We start from the raw sequence: 12,675 nt of genomic DNA on the forward strand, positions 1-12,675 counted from the left end.
CCATGACAACTGGGTAAACACCATCTGCTGGTGAAGGTCATGTGATATGATGGTGAGCTAATGGAGCTAAATGGACCAGAAAGGACGGAAGAATGCAGATATGAGGTGGAAAGAAAAGAAAAAAAAAAAAGAAACGAGAACCGAAGAAAGATGACGGATACGGAGGCAAAAGAGAGGCATAATGTCAAGGATAAATGAAAAAGAAAAATAGACAGAAAAAGTGTCACATGTGGCAGGAAAAGGAGGTGAAACGAAGGTGATGGAGTCACGGATGGTGAAGATGGAAATGGCAAGAATGAATTTCAAAAAGACAGATGGCGGAAAGGGGATAAAAGAATCATACACTGTATACTGCTGAGGCATTAAAAAAATAAAAGAGAAGAACAAGACCAAAAACTAGACTGTAAAAAGAGGTAAAATCAACAGGTGAGAACGTTTAAACCTGAGCGATGACAAAAGAACGAGACAGGTGGCATGAAAATAAAGTAAAGAGGTGGAGCAGCGAGGAGACGCAGACGTGGACAGAACAGTCAGCGAGCTTCATTAATAGTGAAATACAGTGTTTCTGTGCTTTCTGCTCCATAGCCTGCGACCGCTTTAATCTTCAAAGCATTTCCATGGAAGCAGCTCCCCAAGAGCCAATTTAAACCTGACCTTTAACCAGCCACCTCTCTACCTCTTCCTCCCCTCTCGCCTTTTTCTTTTCTCCCTTTCTGTCAGGTCTCTTTGCCTCCTTTCTCATCTCCTATTTTGTTCTTTTGTCTCTTTGGTTTCTTTTATTTCCTCCTCCCTCCCCTCTTTGCCTTTCCTTTTTTTTTTTCAGCACCATCTCTCTGTGTTGTCTGCCTCCTCTTGGTCTTCCTCCCCTCTCCCTCTCTGTGTTTACCCCCTTCCTGTAAGGCCAAATTATCTCGAGGTTTCTCTCCGGCTGCCGGCCGCAGACAAAGAAGCCTTTATCAGTGTCCTTTCTGCAGCGGCGTACGGGGAACTACATCAAAAGGAGCAGGTTTCATACAATGGCTGGCGAGAGGCTGTAGTCCCTCTGTTTGTGTCACAATGACAACATTTCAGTTTCCTTTTTGAAGGGGCGTTCCACAAAACATTTTTCTGAAAAAGCAGGCATTTAATAATCAGACAGGTAAAAATACTGCTCCGCTTTTCAGCGTCGCTGAGTGATTCAGCGCAGCAGTGATTCAGCCTGTATCTGGCCAGCGGAGGCTTTTACATGTTTCTGCTGAAGTGATCAGCGCCTGGTTGCTCTACTCTGGGAAATAAAATCATCCTGCACAAAAGAAGTCATGTCTTCTTATATTTTTTGGGAAGGAAGAACAGAGTGAACAGGGTTTAATCCAAACTTACATCATAGGTGCTATTAGAGGTGTCGAGATTCTTCAGATCCAACTAAATTTGACTTTTGAGGTCCCAATTCCATTTTCAATGCAATGATGGATGTTTTTACCCTTGTGGGTAACCTGAACCCTAATATGTGGCATAAACTAGAGGGTTTGTTGTGAGAAGTGAGTCAGCATTTTGCTGCAGTCACAGAAAAGTGCTTAAACACACAACATGGAGTTTTAAAATGGTTATGAAACAGTCTCATTTGAATACCGATGCCTCTATGTGACTTACATAAGCAAACGAGGCCATCAGCGAGAAGATCGGCTATTTCTATACAGATATTTGAAATGCCTGCCACCAGGTTGGCATGCAAAGAAGATACTGGGAGAACTGCCGATCCTGCGTTTGACTTGGATTTGATATTAAAATTGAAAGATCATCTTGATCAGTTTTCAATTCAGGAAGGAAACGGCGACACTCCTTCGAGCTATGACGTGTCATAAGTGCTCACCGTCTTCACGTCAAGTCTGCAGCGGTAGTAAAAAGGGATAAAATGTGTCAGGGCGAGATATGATTACTGTTAAAATGGCTCCACTGGGGCACATTTTTGTACAGTCTCGTCACGTTTACGGTGCAGCAAATGTCTGTATACACTGAGAAGTGACAGAAGTAAAGAGCCTGAGAGAGACGTTCACACGCTGCTTACTTTCTCACCACTTTATTCTCGGCCGGTTACTGCATGAATCAGATAGTTAGGGGCTGTGTCCACCAAAGCTGACAACACAAGGCACTCTCAAGAGCATTTTGAAGGCTTAGTGTTTTATCAGTTATGCTATGGTTGCTATGATATGAAGTATGCATGAATGTAACTGATAATTTGTGTTGCAAGTACCTAATTTCCCAGATAGTTTGTTATCAACAAATAGAAAAGTAAAAATGATGGTAGAGAACTTACTCTTAATGTTAACCGTTTTGTATAATCTGCTGTTTTTTTGCACCTCACACAGACTTCCTGGATGTCTGCAGAGCATGTTTGGAAAGTGCACTCGACGCTTTTTAATCATCAAGGTAAAGGCAGCGTGCAAAAAATATTACTATGCTGCATGCATTGGTCTACTAGATCTGCAGAAACAGTTTGTGAAGGTTCTCAGTCATCCAGGTCATAGAATTCGTTAAGGTTTATCGTAGACAACTGGACTTCTTGAAGACATTTTTAAAGGTTAGATGGGACAAGCGAACATTGATGAATGTTAGAGGTTTGCGCAGGAAAATATGAAGTTGGCCAACATAATTTTTCTTTTGCAAAGAGTGGGAAACCAACTGGAGAAATAAGATAAAACAGAAAGAACAGCAGGAAATACATATTACTATTACTCTTAATGCTGAATAGAATCAAATCCTTCAGCTGGAGCAACTATCATCTCAACCTTTAACGAATAGCCATCTATAAATTAATTTGCTCAGTGCAAAAGTGTTTCTCTCACATTAAAACAATAACAAAAGACGTAGTTTGATGACTAGCGTGGGATGACTGACATGACTCAGGCAGAAATCATGTTCACAGATTGGGTAATGTATTAATGTTTTCCGTTTAGTCACATGCACAAACTTTCTTTCTCACTCTGACGTATCCGATGTATCCTGTGTTTTCCTGGATGTTATAGCAACTAGTGGCTCATAGAAAACGCACCGTTAACTTTGATAAAATTACTTATCTCTCTGGTTTGATCATTGTTGGAAGCATTCTTTGTCTTTAATGTGACATTTTAATACGAAAACGTTTTCCGTTTTAGTCATTTGAGGTAGTGTGAAGGAGAGATTATTAGCGAGGGACAACAAGAGAAGATAGCGTGACTAAACACAGACTGAAAAAATTCAAAGTGTTGGCAGAAACAAAGAGGTGAATGAAGAAAGGAGCATCTGCTCTAATGTGTGATTTCTCTAAACCATGACACGGTCAGTTTTGATGATCTAAACCATAAAAAGCTTTAGGACGGCTGTGATTAATGCGACAGAGATGCTGTTTTATGATGAGAACGACAAGATGAAGGGAAGAGGGATGACCTCTGAGTGGAAGCCTTTTCTAAACGCTGCACAGCTTCGTCTATTGAAGCGTTTTCTCCTTTTGATCGAATCGAAATAATAAAGAGCCTCATCTGGACTTTCACCTCATTACTGCTTCCACGTATAGCCACGCCGCACACAAACACACACACACAGACACATACAATCCCCCCATGTAGTAACCATCCATCACTCAGCCTGCAGAGGCGACTCCCCTCCCCCTGCAGTCTTCAGCGATCGCAGGGCGAGAGAGAGGTTGCCAGTCGCTGCTTCTCAAACGTCTTTTCTTCCCGGTCGAAGGCAGCGAGGCCCCTGCAGACCAGCAGCCAACGCCCCTCCCCCTATATCCACATCTCTCGTTCCCTCCGATCCTTTCTTCTTTTCCGTCTTTCACCGCCTCTCCCTTCATTCCTCTCCTTCTGCTCTGTCGACCTCTCTGCATCTCTATCTTCCACAATATCTCTTTTTTTCCTCCTTCCTGCCGTATCCTTATTTGCCCAATCAGCTCTTTCACCGCCTCCTCCTCAACCTTCTCCTCTGGTCAACCAGCATCTTTCTCTGCATTTACACTCTTTCCTTTCTCACCCTTTCTTTCAATTTTCCCAGAACCAATTTCTCTGCTCCTCCCTTGTTTCTCTCTTCTCTTCTCTTCTCTTCTCTTCTGCATGTCTACTTACTCTTTCTACAGTGATGCTTTTCTTCATCCATTCATTTATTTGAAGTGGGGTTGTATAAGGTACTCAACAATAGAGAGTGTATTACCGTCAGTCGATGGCGTACACCCCTTTTCGACCGAGGTGGTTCCAGGGCTGGTTCGAGGCCAGAGCCTAATTTTTAACTAGTTTCTCCATTCAACAAACCGGCTCGCTTCCCTGAAAATTGGTTCCAGAGTGGCACCAGCTCTTTGCTGGGCCAAGAGTAAGATCTGCTACGTCGGGGGCTGGGGGCAGGATTATCATAACCAAACAAATGGAAATGTTTGCCAGCGTGGCAGAGATTTTGAGCCAGGTGCCATAAACTGTCAATGTCACTTTTTTTTTTTTTTTAAGTGTTAATGTTTTTAACAGATATGAAACAGAAATGAAAGTACCTCATCCAACCACACTTCAAATAATTCAAATTATCCCTTTAACTCCATCTTTCTGTCCCTCCTGGTCTTTTCCATTACTTCATCCATCTCTTGCTCTCTTTCCATCCTTTTCACTCTCTTAATTCTTAATCTGCTCCAATCCCTTCATTCACGTCCCCTTTTTTCCTGTTTCAGTTTGTTTACTGTTATGTCTTGTTTAGCAGAAACAGTTTACACGTTCAGACGCCGCCGAGATGTTTATTTGGCTTTGCAGCTGAGTTACAGGCCTCCTGGCGGCCGTTCCTGCCATAATGGAGGTTCACTTGAGAATCGGCTGTGTGAAAGTCGAACTAACTAGGCCACAAGCAGAGCGGTACCTGGAAAGAAAGTCATATGGTGGGAGGAGGCCAGTTTACTTGAGAATAGCCTGGCTCATAGTTTAGTTGGCAGAGAAGTTGGCTGGTGAAGTGGGTGTTGGATGTATTATTGGTCAGTACAGGCAAAGTGTTAACCACTTGGCACCAGGTTCCCCTACCTAACAAAATTACCATGGCCAAGCTTTTGGCCAGGCCTGACGCTGGCTTGCTGCTAATGTTTATGCTAGCACGCAACAACAAACCATTTCTATCCACTTGTCTCAAAGTATCAGGGAAACATCAGGTGTGAACAACATCACAGCGAGCAGATAACCAAATGAAAGGATAACATTAAATATTTCAGACATAAAGGTCAGTTGACCAGTCATGATGAGCACAACTCAGCCTTTAAAACCAGTTGAATAATGTCTAATAAATAACCCTGAAGACATGGGGGGGATGTGGGTGTTTATCCGCCAGGTAGGACCGAATGAAAGATGTTATCAAGTTGCATCAAGGGAAGTGTAGGATCGAGTGTTTTTGACAGATGCTCTGACCATTTTTCTCTTGCCAAAACCACTTCTGATACCTGAAGTTTGTACGTCATACCAAAGTTTAAAAGAGTCCAGTTTGTTTCCCCCACAACCCAAAAGCAGTTCTGTCTAATCGAGTTCAAAATCAGGAAGATAACTCAGAAAGTCCAGACCGTGTTTATCATGGATCCCCACAAAAACAAAACGGATCAGGAAATAAAGATTGAGATAACATGTCTGACTTTGCAGCTCAATAACAAAGATCATGTACAATATAATACCAGTCAAAAGTTTGACTTATTATTCACTGTGTTTTCTTCATTTTTTTCTGTGAAATGCTTCAGTGTGCAAAGCTCTCATAAAAGCAAAAGGTGGTTGCTAATTAATTAATTAAAGGAGAAAATGTGTCCAAACTATTTAAGGGTATTGTATGTTTTTAATATGACTGTTGGTTTTCACTGGAACTGTTGTGAATCTGAGCTGACTGTAGCAACTGTCATTCAATTTTTCTTAAGAGTCACCGTTCAAAGCTACAGGCGCTGAGTTTTTTTAATACTCAAACATGTTTGGTGGAGGTTTTGGTCCTATAAACTCATGATGTGTCTGATTTCATGCATCAGTAAAATTCATACCTTTGACGTGTAATCAGCATGTTTAGCCACTTTAGCACAAGAACTCAACACGTCCAATATGGCTGCTTGCTGGTGTGTTGCATCACCTGAGAGCCTTCGGTGGATCCTGAATAATCAATCCTTCTTGCTCTTCTTCTCTCTTTTTTTCCCTCTTTCCCTTTCTTGTATTTCCACTCTCTCTCTACTCCCCCCGACACCCCCCCCCCCAGCTCACCCAGCCTCTTCAGGGAGCTGTAGCGGTTGATCTCAGGTTTCATGGCCAACTCGTAGGACGGCGGCAGCTGGGCCAGGTTGTGGAAGGAGTGGGAGAAGGAAGGGTGGCTGCTGTTGTGTCTCATGCCCGATCCCATGAGGCTGCCGCCACCGACGCCACCGCCACCAGGACCTTTACTGCTACTCGAGAGCAGGGAGGGTCCAGAAGAGAGCTGCGGGGTGTTGTTCATACGGGGTCCTCGCTCTGGAGAGACAGACGGGAGGAGGACGAGAGAAGAGAGGGAGTGAGGGAGCGAGGAAAGGGGACATGAAGGGGGATTCAAAAGGAGGGAGGACAATAACAATATAGAGGGAAAAAGAATTAAAAAACAGAATTTAAGAAAAGATTAGTTGAAAGAAGAAATAGAAAATAAAAAGAAAGAAATAGAGATGGAAAAATTAATAAAAGAGAAGAAAAAAGAAAAAGAAGATGAAAATAAAGATAAAGAATGAAGAGCCAGAAAAATTGGGGGGGGGGGGGGGGGGGTTAAGAGAATAAATGTAAATAAATGAAACAGTAGAAACAGATATGGACAAAAATGTAAGAAAAGACAGGGAAAAGAAGAAGGAAATAGAGAAAAAGAAGTTGCGAAAAAAGAAAAAGTGAGACAAAAAAGAAAAGAATAAGAAAGAATGTGCCAACAGTGAAAAATAGAAGAAAGAAGAAAAGAAAATAGAAATACAGAATGAAGAGGTAAAATAAAAAAAATGAGAGAATAAAAAGTATAGAAATAAAAAGATAGGAAGAGTGATGAATCAAAGAGAAGAAGGAGAAGAGAAGGAGATGATACTGGCTGCTTATTGATCAGTAAACACAGGAAGTGTCTCTGAGCTCCATGGCGACCATCTATAAATAATACATCTCTGTACTGTTCATCTGTTCATCATCTCTAACACAAACATGTAAATACATAGAAATACACTGATAGCATCAGGAGGGGGGGTCTACATACACACACAGTCACATTTATGCAAAGTGCAAAAGCAGCACATCGATCGATACACATAAAAAATGATTTGTCTTATGTAAGATTAGCAGTATGGGGGAGGGGCAGGGGTGTTTCTGTTTTGCAACATGTATACTCATATCAGTTACATCATACGGTATGCGAGTACATTCATATTACCCAAACAGCAAACAGACGGTACTTTTTCATGACCCAACATGTAGGTGCACTCAGCTGTGACCTCACATGTGTAGGGTTGTTTACATGTAAACAGGGACAACGAGCTCACATCCAAAAGGCACATGTGAAGTCAAACACATGCTGCCCACTGCTGGAACCAGCGATGAGCCGTTGGAAATGTGGGACTGACACAAAGAGAAGAGTAGAAACTTTATTAGCTGCGGGGCGGCAGCAGCTGATATAGAAAACGTGTGAATGCAAAAATATAAAGCAGCAATAAAAGATTACGTAACTCTGTGAAATTGGCCATTTGCTGTTGTTTCCTGTCTGTGCGACAGACACAATCGATGTCGAGTCCATTCAGGGTGGTAATGGTTATGGGCTGCGATCTTGTTAAGATTACTGCTAGACATATCTGCTCATTGACCATTGACAGTAATGGGCAATAATGGCCAATAATGTCTCTGTTAAGCGTCACCCAGGGAACACACACCACATCGACTTCTGTACCGCGCATGTGACACACACGGTGGGGAAAAAAAAAGCAATGCTGGCTCTGAGATCATATCCTTTACACAGCGAGATCTGAGCAGGAGGAAGGAAAAGTACCAAATACTGAGCCAAATGTGTCGTTTTTTTGTGCCGTCACGCAGGATTAGCCCCGTCATTTCCAAGAGGGCAAGGTAATTGATTTTTTTTTTTTGGAACACCTACGATGGCTGACAGAGAGGTTTGATAATGGTGTCATGGAAAAAAATGAACTTTGTTCAATGTGTGCAGAGTATCTGACTCAGAGAGCTGAAGTGTTCTGTTCTTGTATTCTCCCAGGAGGCTGTTAACCTTATCTACCACGGGAAGAGTGAGGACGAAGCTAAAGAAAACCAAGGAAAATCTCACCTTGATAACCAAAACTCTCAAAGATGAATTGGCAGGAGTGAAGTAAAATTATCAGTGGCACTGAAGGCTGTGCAAACTGAAGAATGACACAAAAAATTGAGGAAAAGTTAAATATTATGAGATTTTTAAACGGCCTCCTTGTCCTTACATTTTATCCATCACTCCATATTGAAAACAAATCCTTCACACTGACAATAGAGAAGTCCTCATACAACCACACTTCAAATAATCCGAACTCTCTCTTTAACTATTAGCTTGTTCGCAGTATTTGATACTCTGGTTTACATCAGCAACTAAACAATTGACAATATTTGCTCACAGCACATAAAAGAGCAGAATTTTAACTAAAGTTTTAGTTTAATCTGTACTCTAACTCGGTTTTATTCTTTTCTGTTGCCTTATTGTGTAATTCATTCCCACAGGGACACATGTGGGTGTAATGGCTTGGAATAACTGGCACTGAAACAATTTCTAAAGTTCAGTGAAAATCATCCTCGTCATATTTCCACAGCAGCCTTATCAAGTACTCTGTAGCAGCCATGTTACATGAACCAAATTATCCTTGGTGAGCAGTGGTTTGACTTACAGTGGGAGTTCTGTTTGTTTCCACATGTTTGTGGGGGAGATAAGTCACTTGTGCAAGCATTGCTTTTTTGTTTTCTTGGTGCAAAACCTGGGAAAACACACTCAGGTAAGTGCAGTGACCTCGCTTAAGCCAAGACCTCTGGTAATCAGCTGTAAGCACAGTTGCACATCACTGCTACACAGAAAGAAGAAGAAGAGGCACATTTGGAAGCAGGCTTGTGGTGGTAGTGGGTGGTGGGGGGCAGACAGGCTTGCATTAAGCAGAGGGCAGGCCAGACAACTTTTAGCTCACGCTCTTATGAAAGATGTGTCACTCTCAACACAACTGTGTGCGTCATTATGAACATACGTAGGTGTTTAAAACCACAAAAACGAGCTTTGTCACAGAGCGGTGTTGAGAACGGCACAGCTGCTGTAAGAGCGCAGGACAACAGGCCGTCATACCGACAACAAGACAGACAGACAGTGTGGTAGTGAGGCCGTGGATCCGGCCGGCGGCTCGTGGCCGCCTGTGCTGGACTGTGCTGCTAACCACAAAGCTTACCGATGGTAGCAGAGTGTTTGGGGCTGGAAGCAGACCCCTGCTGGTTAAAATGGTGGTGCAAGTTCCCAGCTGCAAAGAGAGCAGAGCCGACAAACTGATGGACAACCACTCCAGAGACACAGAGCCATGTGTCGAGTAAGCATTTGTGTCAATAGAAAGAAAGAGAGAGGGGACAGAGAGGGACAGAAAGATAGAGACAGACAGGAGAGGGAAAGACAGTCCCTCCAGGAATAGGCTCTTTTTTTTCTTTGATAATTTAACTTTATATCCCCAATAAATTCAATCAAACTGCACATTAAGACAATAAAGCACGTCTTTTCATGTCTTCAACAAAAGACAATAACATGTCATTTAAGTTTTAGTCTCCATTAGAAGTTTTAAATATTCTGAAATGTAGTGAACTTTGTGGTTTCTTTAAAGGCAGAATAATTAAGATTTTGTCACGACCCACTAGAAATGTGTGGCTGCAATGATTAGTCGATTAATCAATTAGCTGACTGAAGAAAAATATTGCCAACTATTTTGATAACTGACAGTTTCTGCAAATTTTCAAGCAAATATGTCAAAAAGTTTTGTAAATGTTAGGATTTTCAGTTTTTCTTGTCATTTATGACAGTAAATGAGGACACTACGGTTTTTGGACTGTTGGTTGGACAAAATAAGCATTTTGAAGACGACACTTTGGAATCTGGGACATTGTGATGAACATTTTATAGACTAAACTATTTATAAATGAATTGTGAAAATAATCGGCAGATTATTCAATAATAAAAATCATTGTTAGTGGCAGTTCTGATGGCAGTGTCTGTATCTGCAGAGTCCCTGACTTCTCCCTGCATTTTCTTATTTTTCTCCGTTCAGGAAGTTTCTGGGCGTCAACCTTTGGACACACCGCACAGGGTTTGAGAGCGAGACAGTGAAGGAAAAAATGTTCATGGGTCAAACAACTGCAGTAGTTACAGGTATTCGGCTGCAGCTGCGATCAGCAGTGATGGAGACGACACCCGGGTGGACACACTAATGTCCCCTTCACCATCTGCAACTTTTGCAACTCTTTTGCCCTTTTTTAAATACGAGTGATGGCTTGTTTTGACTTGGTTTTGCACTGATAACTCACTTGGGTCGAGCAGCTCTAAAATAGCATATAAAGACATTTCACTTCCTGTAAATTCTCCACAATAAAAGTCCCCAGATATTTTGTTTTGTTTGTAAAAGCTTTTATTATGAAACCCAATTTATTCTGCCTTTAACCTGTTAATTGTTTGCATACAACAAGAACACAGAACCACTGGAAGTGATACTATCCAGTTTTATTTATTTATTAATCAAACAAACATTATGTGTAAGTTTCATGTGTTTTTAATGTGCTGATTTTGAAGTCAATATTAATATTAACACAATACAGACTTAGCAACAGTCTCCAGTGTCGTTGAAGTAGACAAAAGTAGTTATATGCAAGGAATCAAACTTTTTGGGACATTTTTATTTGTACTACATTTTCACTGCCTTGCATTTCTTCTTGTTAAAACCCAAAAAGCTCTGCAAAATCACAAAGCAATACAGCAAAATCCTGGAGAGACTGAAAGCAGAGAGTTTGTTATGTGAGAGGTGAGAGACAGTGGCAGAGCGACAGAACAGCAGAGAGACAGAGCAGTAAAAAGAGACGTGTGTCTGTGTTAGTTTTGTGTGCTCAGACTGAAGTCGTGTGTAATATCACAGTACAAGAAAACAAACACTCTGATATCTACTAATCAGAGGGGAAAATGTTTGTCAGATGTCTGCACAACCTTTTTTTCTGCAACCAGAGAAATGCGGTCGTCCCGACAGTAATCTGTTAACGAGAGCAACACATTTGTGTCATCAGAGACGACGAAGCTGAAGTGGGCAGCTGGAGGTGCAGCAGAATGAGAAAACAAAAAAAATCAAATACAGACTTGCTGAGTTTGTCTGCAGCCACTGTCAGAGCCGTGATTCTTCACAAGAAGTGCCAAAACTTTTTTTTTTAAGCGTTCATCGCTTGATTTAGCTCAAGTTGTTCTGACAGTAATGAAAAAATGTAAAACAAACACTGTCAGAATCTGTGATGGCAAACATTAGAAAACAGCCCACACAGCAGAAAATGAATTCCACTGCATTCCAGCATTTTAGGCAGGACACTACAGATTAAAAAAATTAAATATTAGCAAGAAACTCATCCAGCTGATTACTTACATTAAGACAATTATTTTATATTTAGCATGTTTTCTGAAAGTTTGTGTTTAAATGTGCAAAGGAGGCATTATTTAATTAAACGTGCTAATTTGCATAAATGTCTAAAACAGAAATCTGAAAATCGGATAAAGCCAGATTCAAAAATGTTTTTACAGAGGAAATGTTGTTTATTTCTTTTTATCACTACATAAATCAGAAAATACTCTCAAAAGTCACCATGTTACATATATGTCAGTCTTTAAATAATAAAAAACAAAACACTCTTTAAAAGCCTTCAGAATAAAGATAAGAATAAAACTGTAAAGTTTGATGTATGAAAGAGAGACTTGAGTGGAACAACTTTTAAAGATATGTTTTGTGTAATTCCCTATGTTTTTAGACAAAAAATTAAGATGCTGCAGGTGAATTGGGTAAAAAAAATTAACAGACATCACAGTGAACCTTCCCCACATGATTACTTACATTAAGACATTTTTTTGTACTGCAAGTTTCCTAAAATGTCGTCCTTACATAAGCTAATGTGGTATTATCAAACAAACTATACACCAAGTTGCATACATTTCAGAAATCTTTTGGATGTTACATGTTATGAAAGCAAAAATAGATGAAAATCTATTTTAAAAAATAAAAAAAGATTGTGTTTTTGCTGCCAGTGTCTTGTCAGTTGTCTCTTAGGACCAGTTCTGTTTTTTTTTTTTTTTCTGGGCGAGACACAACTTTAAGAAGTTGTTTTTAGGGTATTATTTAAGGTCAGGGGGAGTTCAAAGTCAGCGCCATGTCGAGCATTTAGCTGATTAAAAACTTTTGAGGTGACAATTATGATTTGCTGAACATCCAGTAATGAAGCCTTCCCAAAACAACCTCGACTTTGTTTTTTCTCTGCTTTTGCATCACAGCAATAAATCTGCAACATAAGAAATAATTAAAACCACTACAGTAACAGTTTCAGTTTAATGATGTCACCTTTATCTGAGCCACATGAGCAAATGAGACCATCAGAGAGGATCTGTCTATTTCTATACAGTTACTCTTAATGGCTGACAGCGGGTCAGATTCTCTCTGGAATC

The 12,675-nt window shown here is 40.7% G+C and overlaps 1 protein-coding gene across 2 annotated transcripts in view; it reads right to left on the reverse strand.

Moving 5' to 3' along the window:
* shisa7b (shisa family member 7) overlaps window positions 1-12,675 on the reverse strand; it is a 49,396-nt gene that overhangs the window by 4,512 nt on the left and 32,209 nt on the right. The window contains exons 7-8 of one of the 2 annotated variants that reach the window (XM_084739040.1): window positions 9,398-9,466; window positions 6,207-6,449 (exon numbers count right to left, since the gene is read on the reverse strand). In XM_084739040.1, the coding sequence (XP_084595166.1) occupies window positions 6,207-6,449; window positions 9,398-9,466 (312 nt within the window). The remainder of the gene's footprint in view (window positions 1-6,206; window positions 6,450-9,397; window positions 9,467-12,675) is intronic. The other variant, XM_084739041.1, reaches the window with a different exon arrangement.

Source organism: Lutjanus erythropterus, chromosome 16 (assembly GCF_056507025.1).
Source record: "Lutjanus erythropterus isolate fLutEry1 chromosome 16, fLutEry1.hap2, whole genome shotgun sequence".
Classification (NCBI taxonomy): domain Eukaryota; kingdom Metazoa; phylum Chordata; class Actinopteri; order Lutjaniformes; family Lutjanidae; genus Lutjanus; species Lutjanus erythropterus.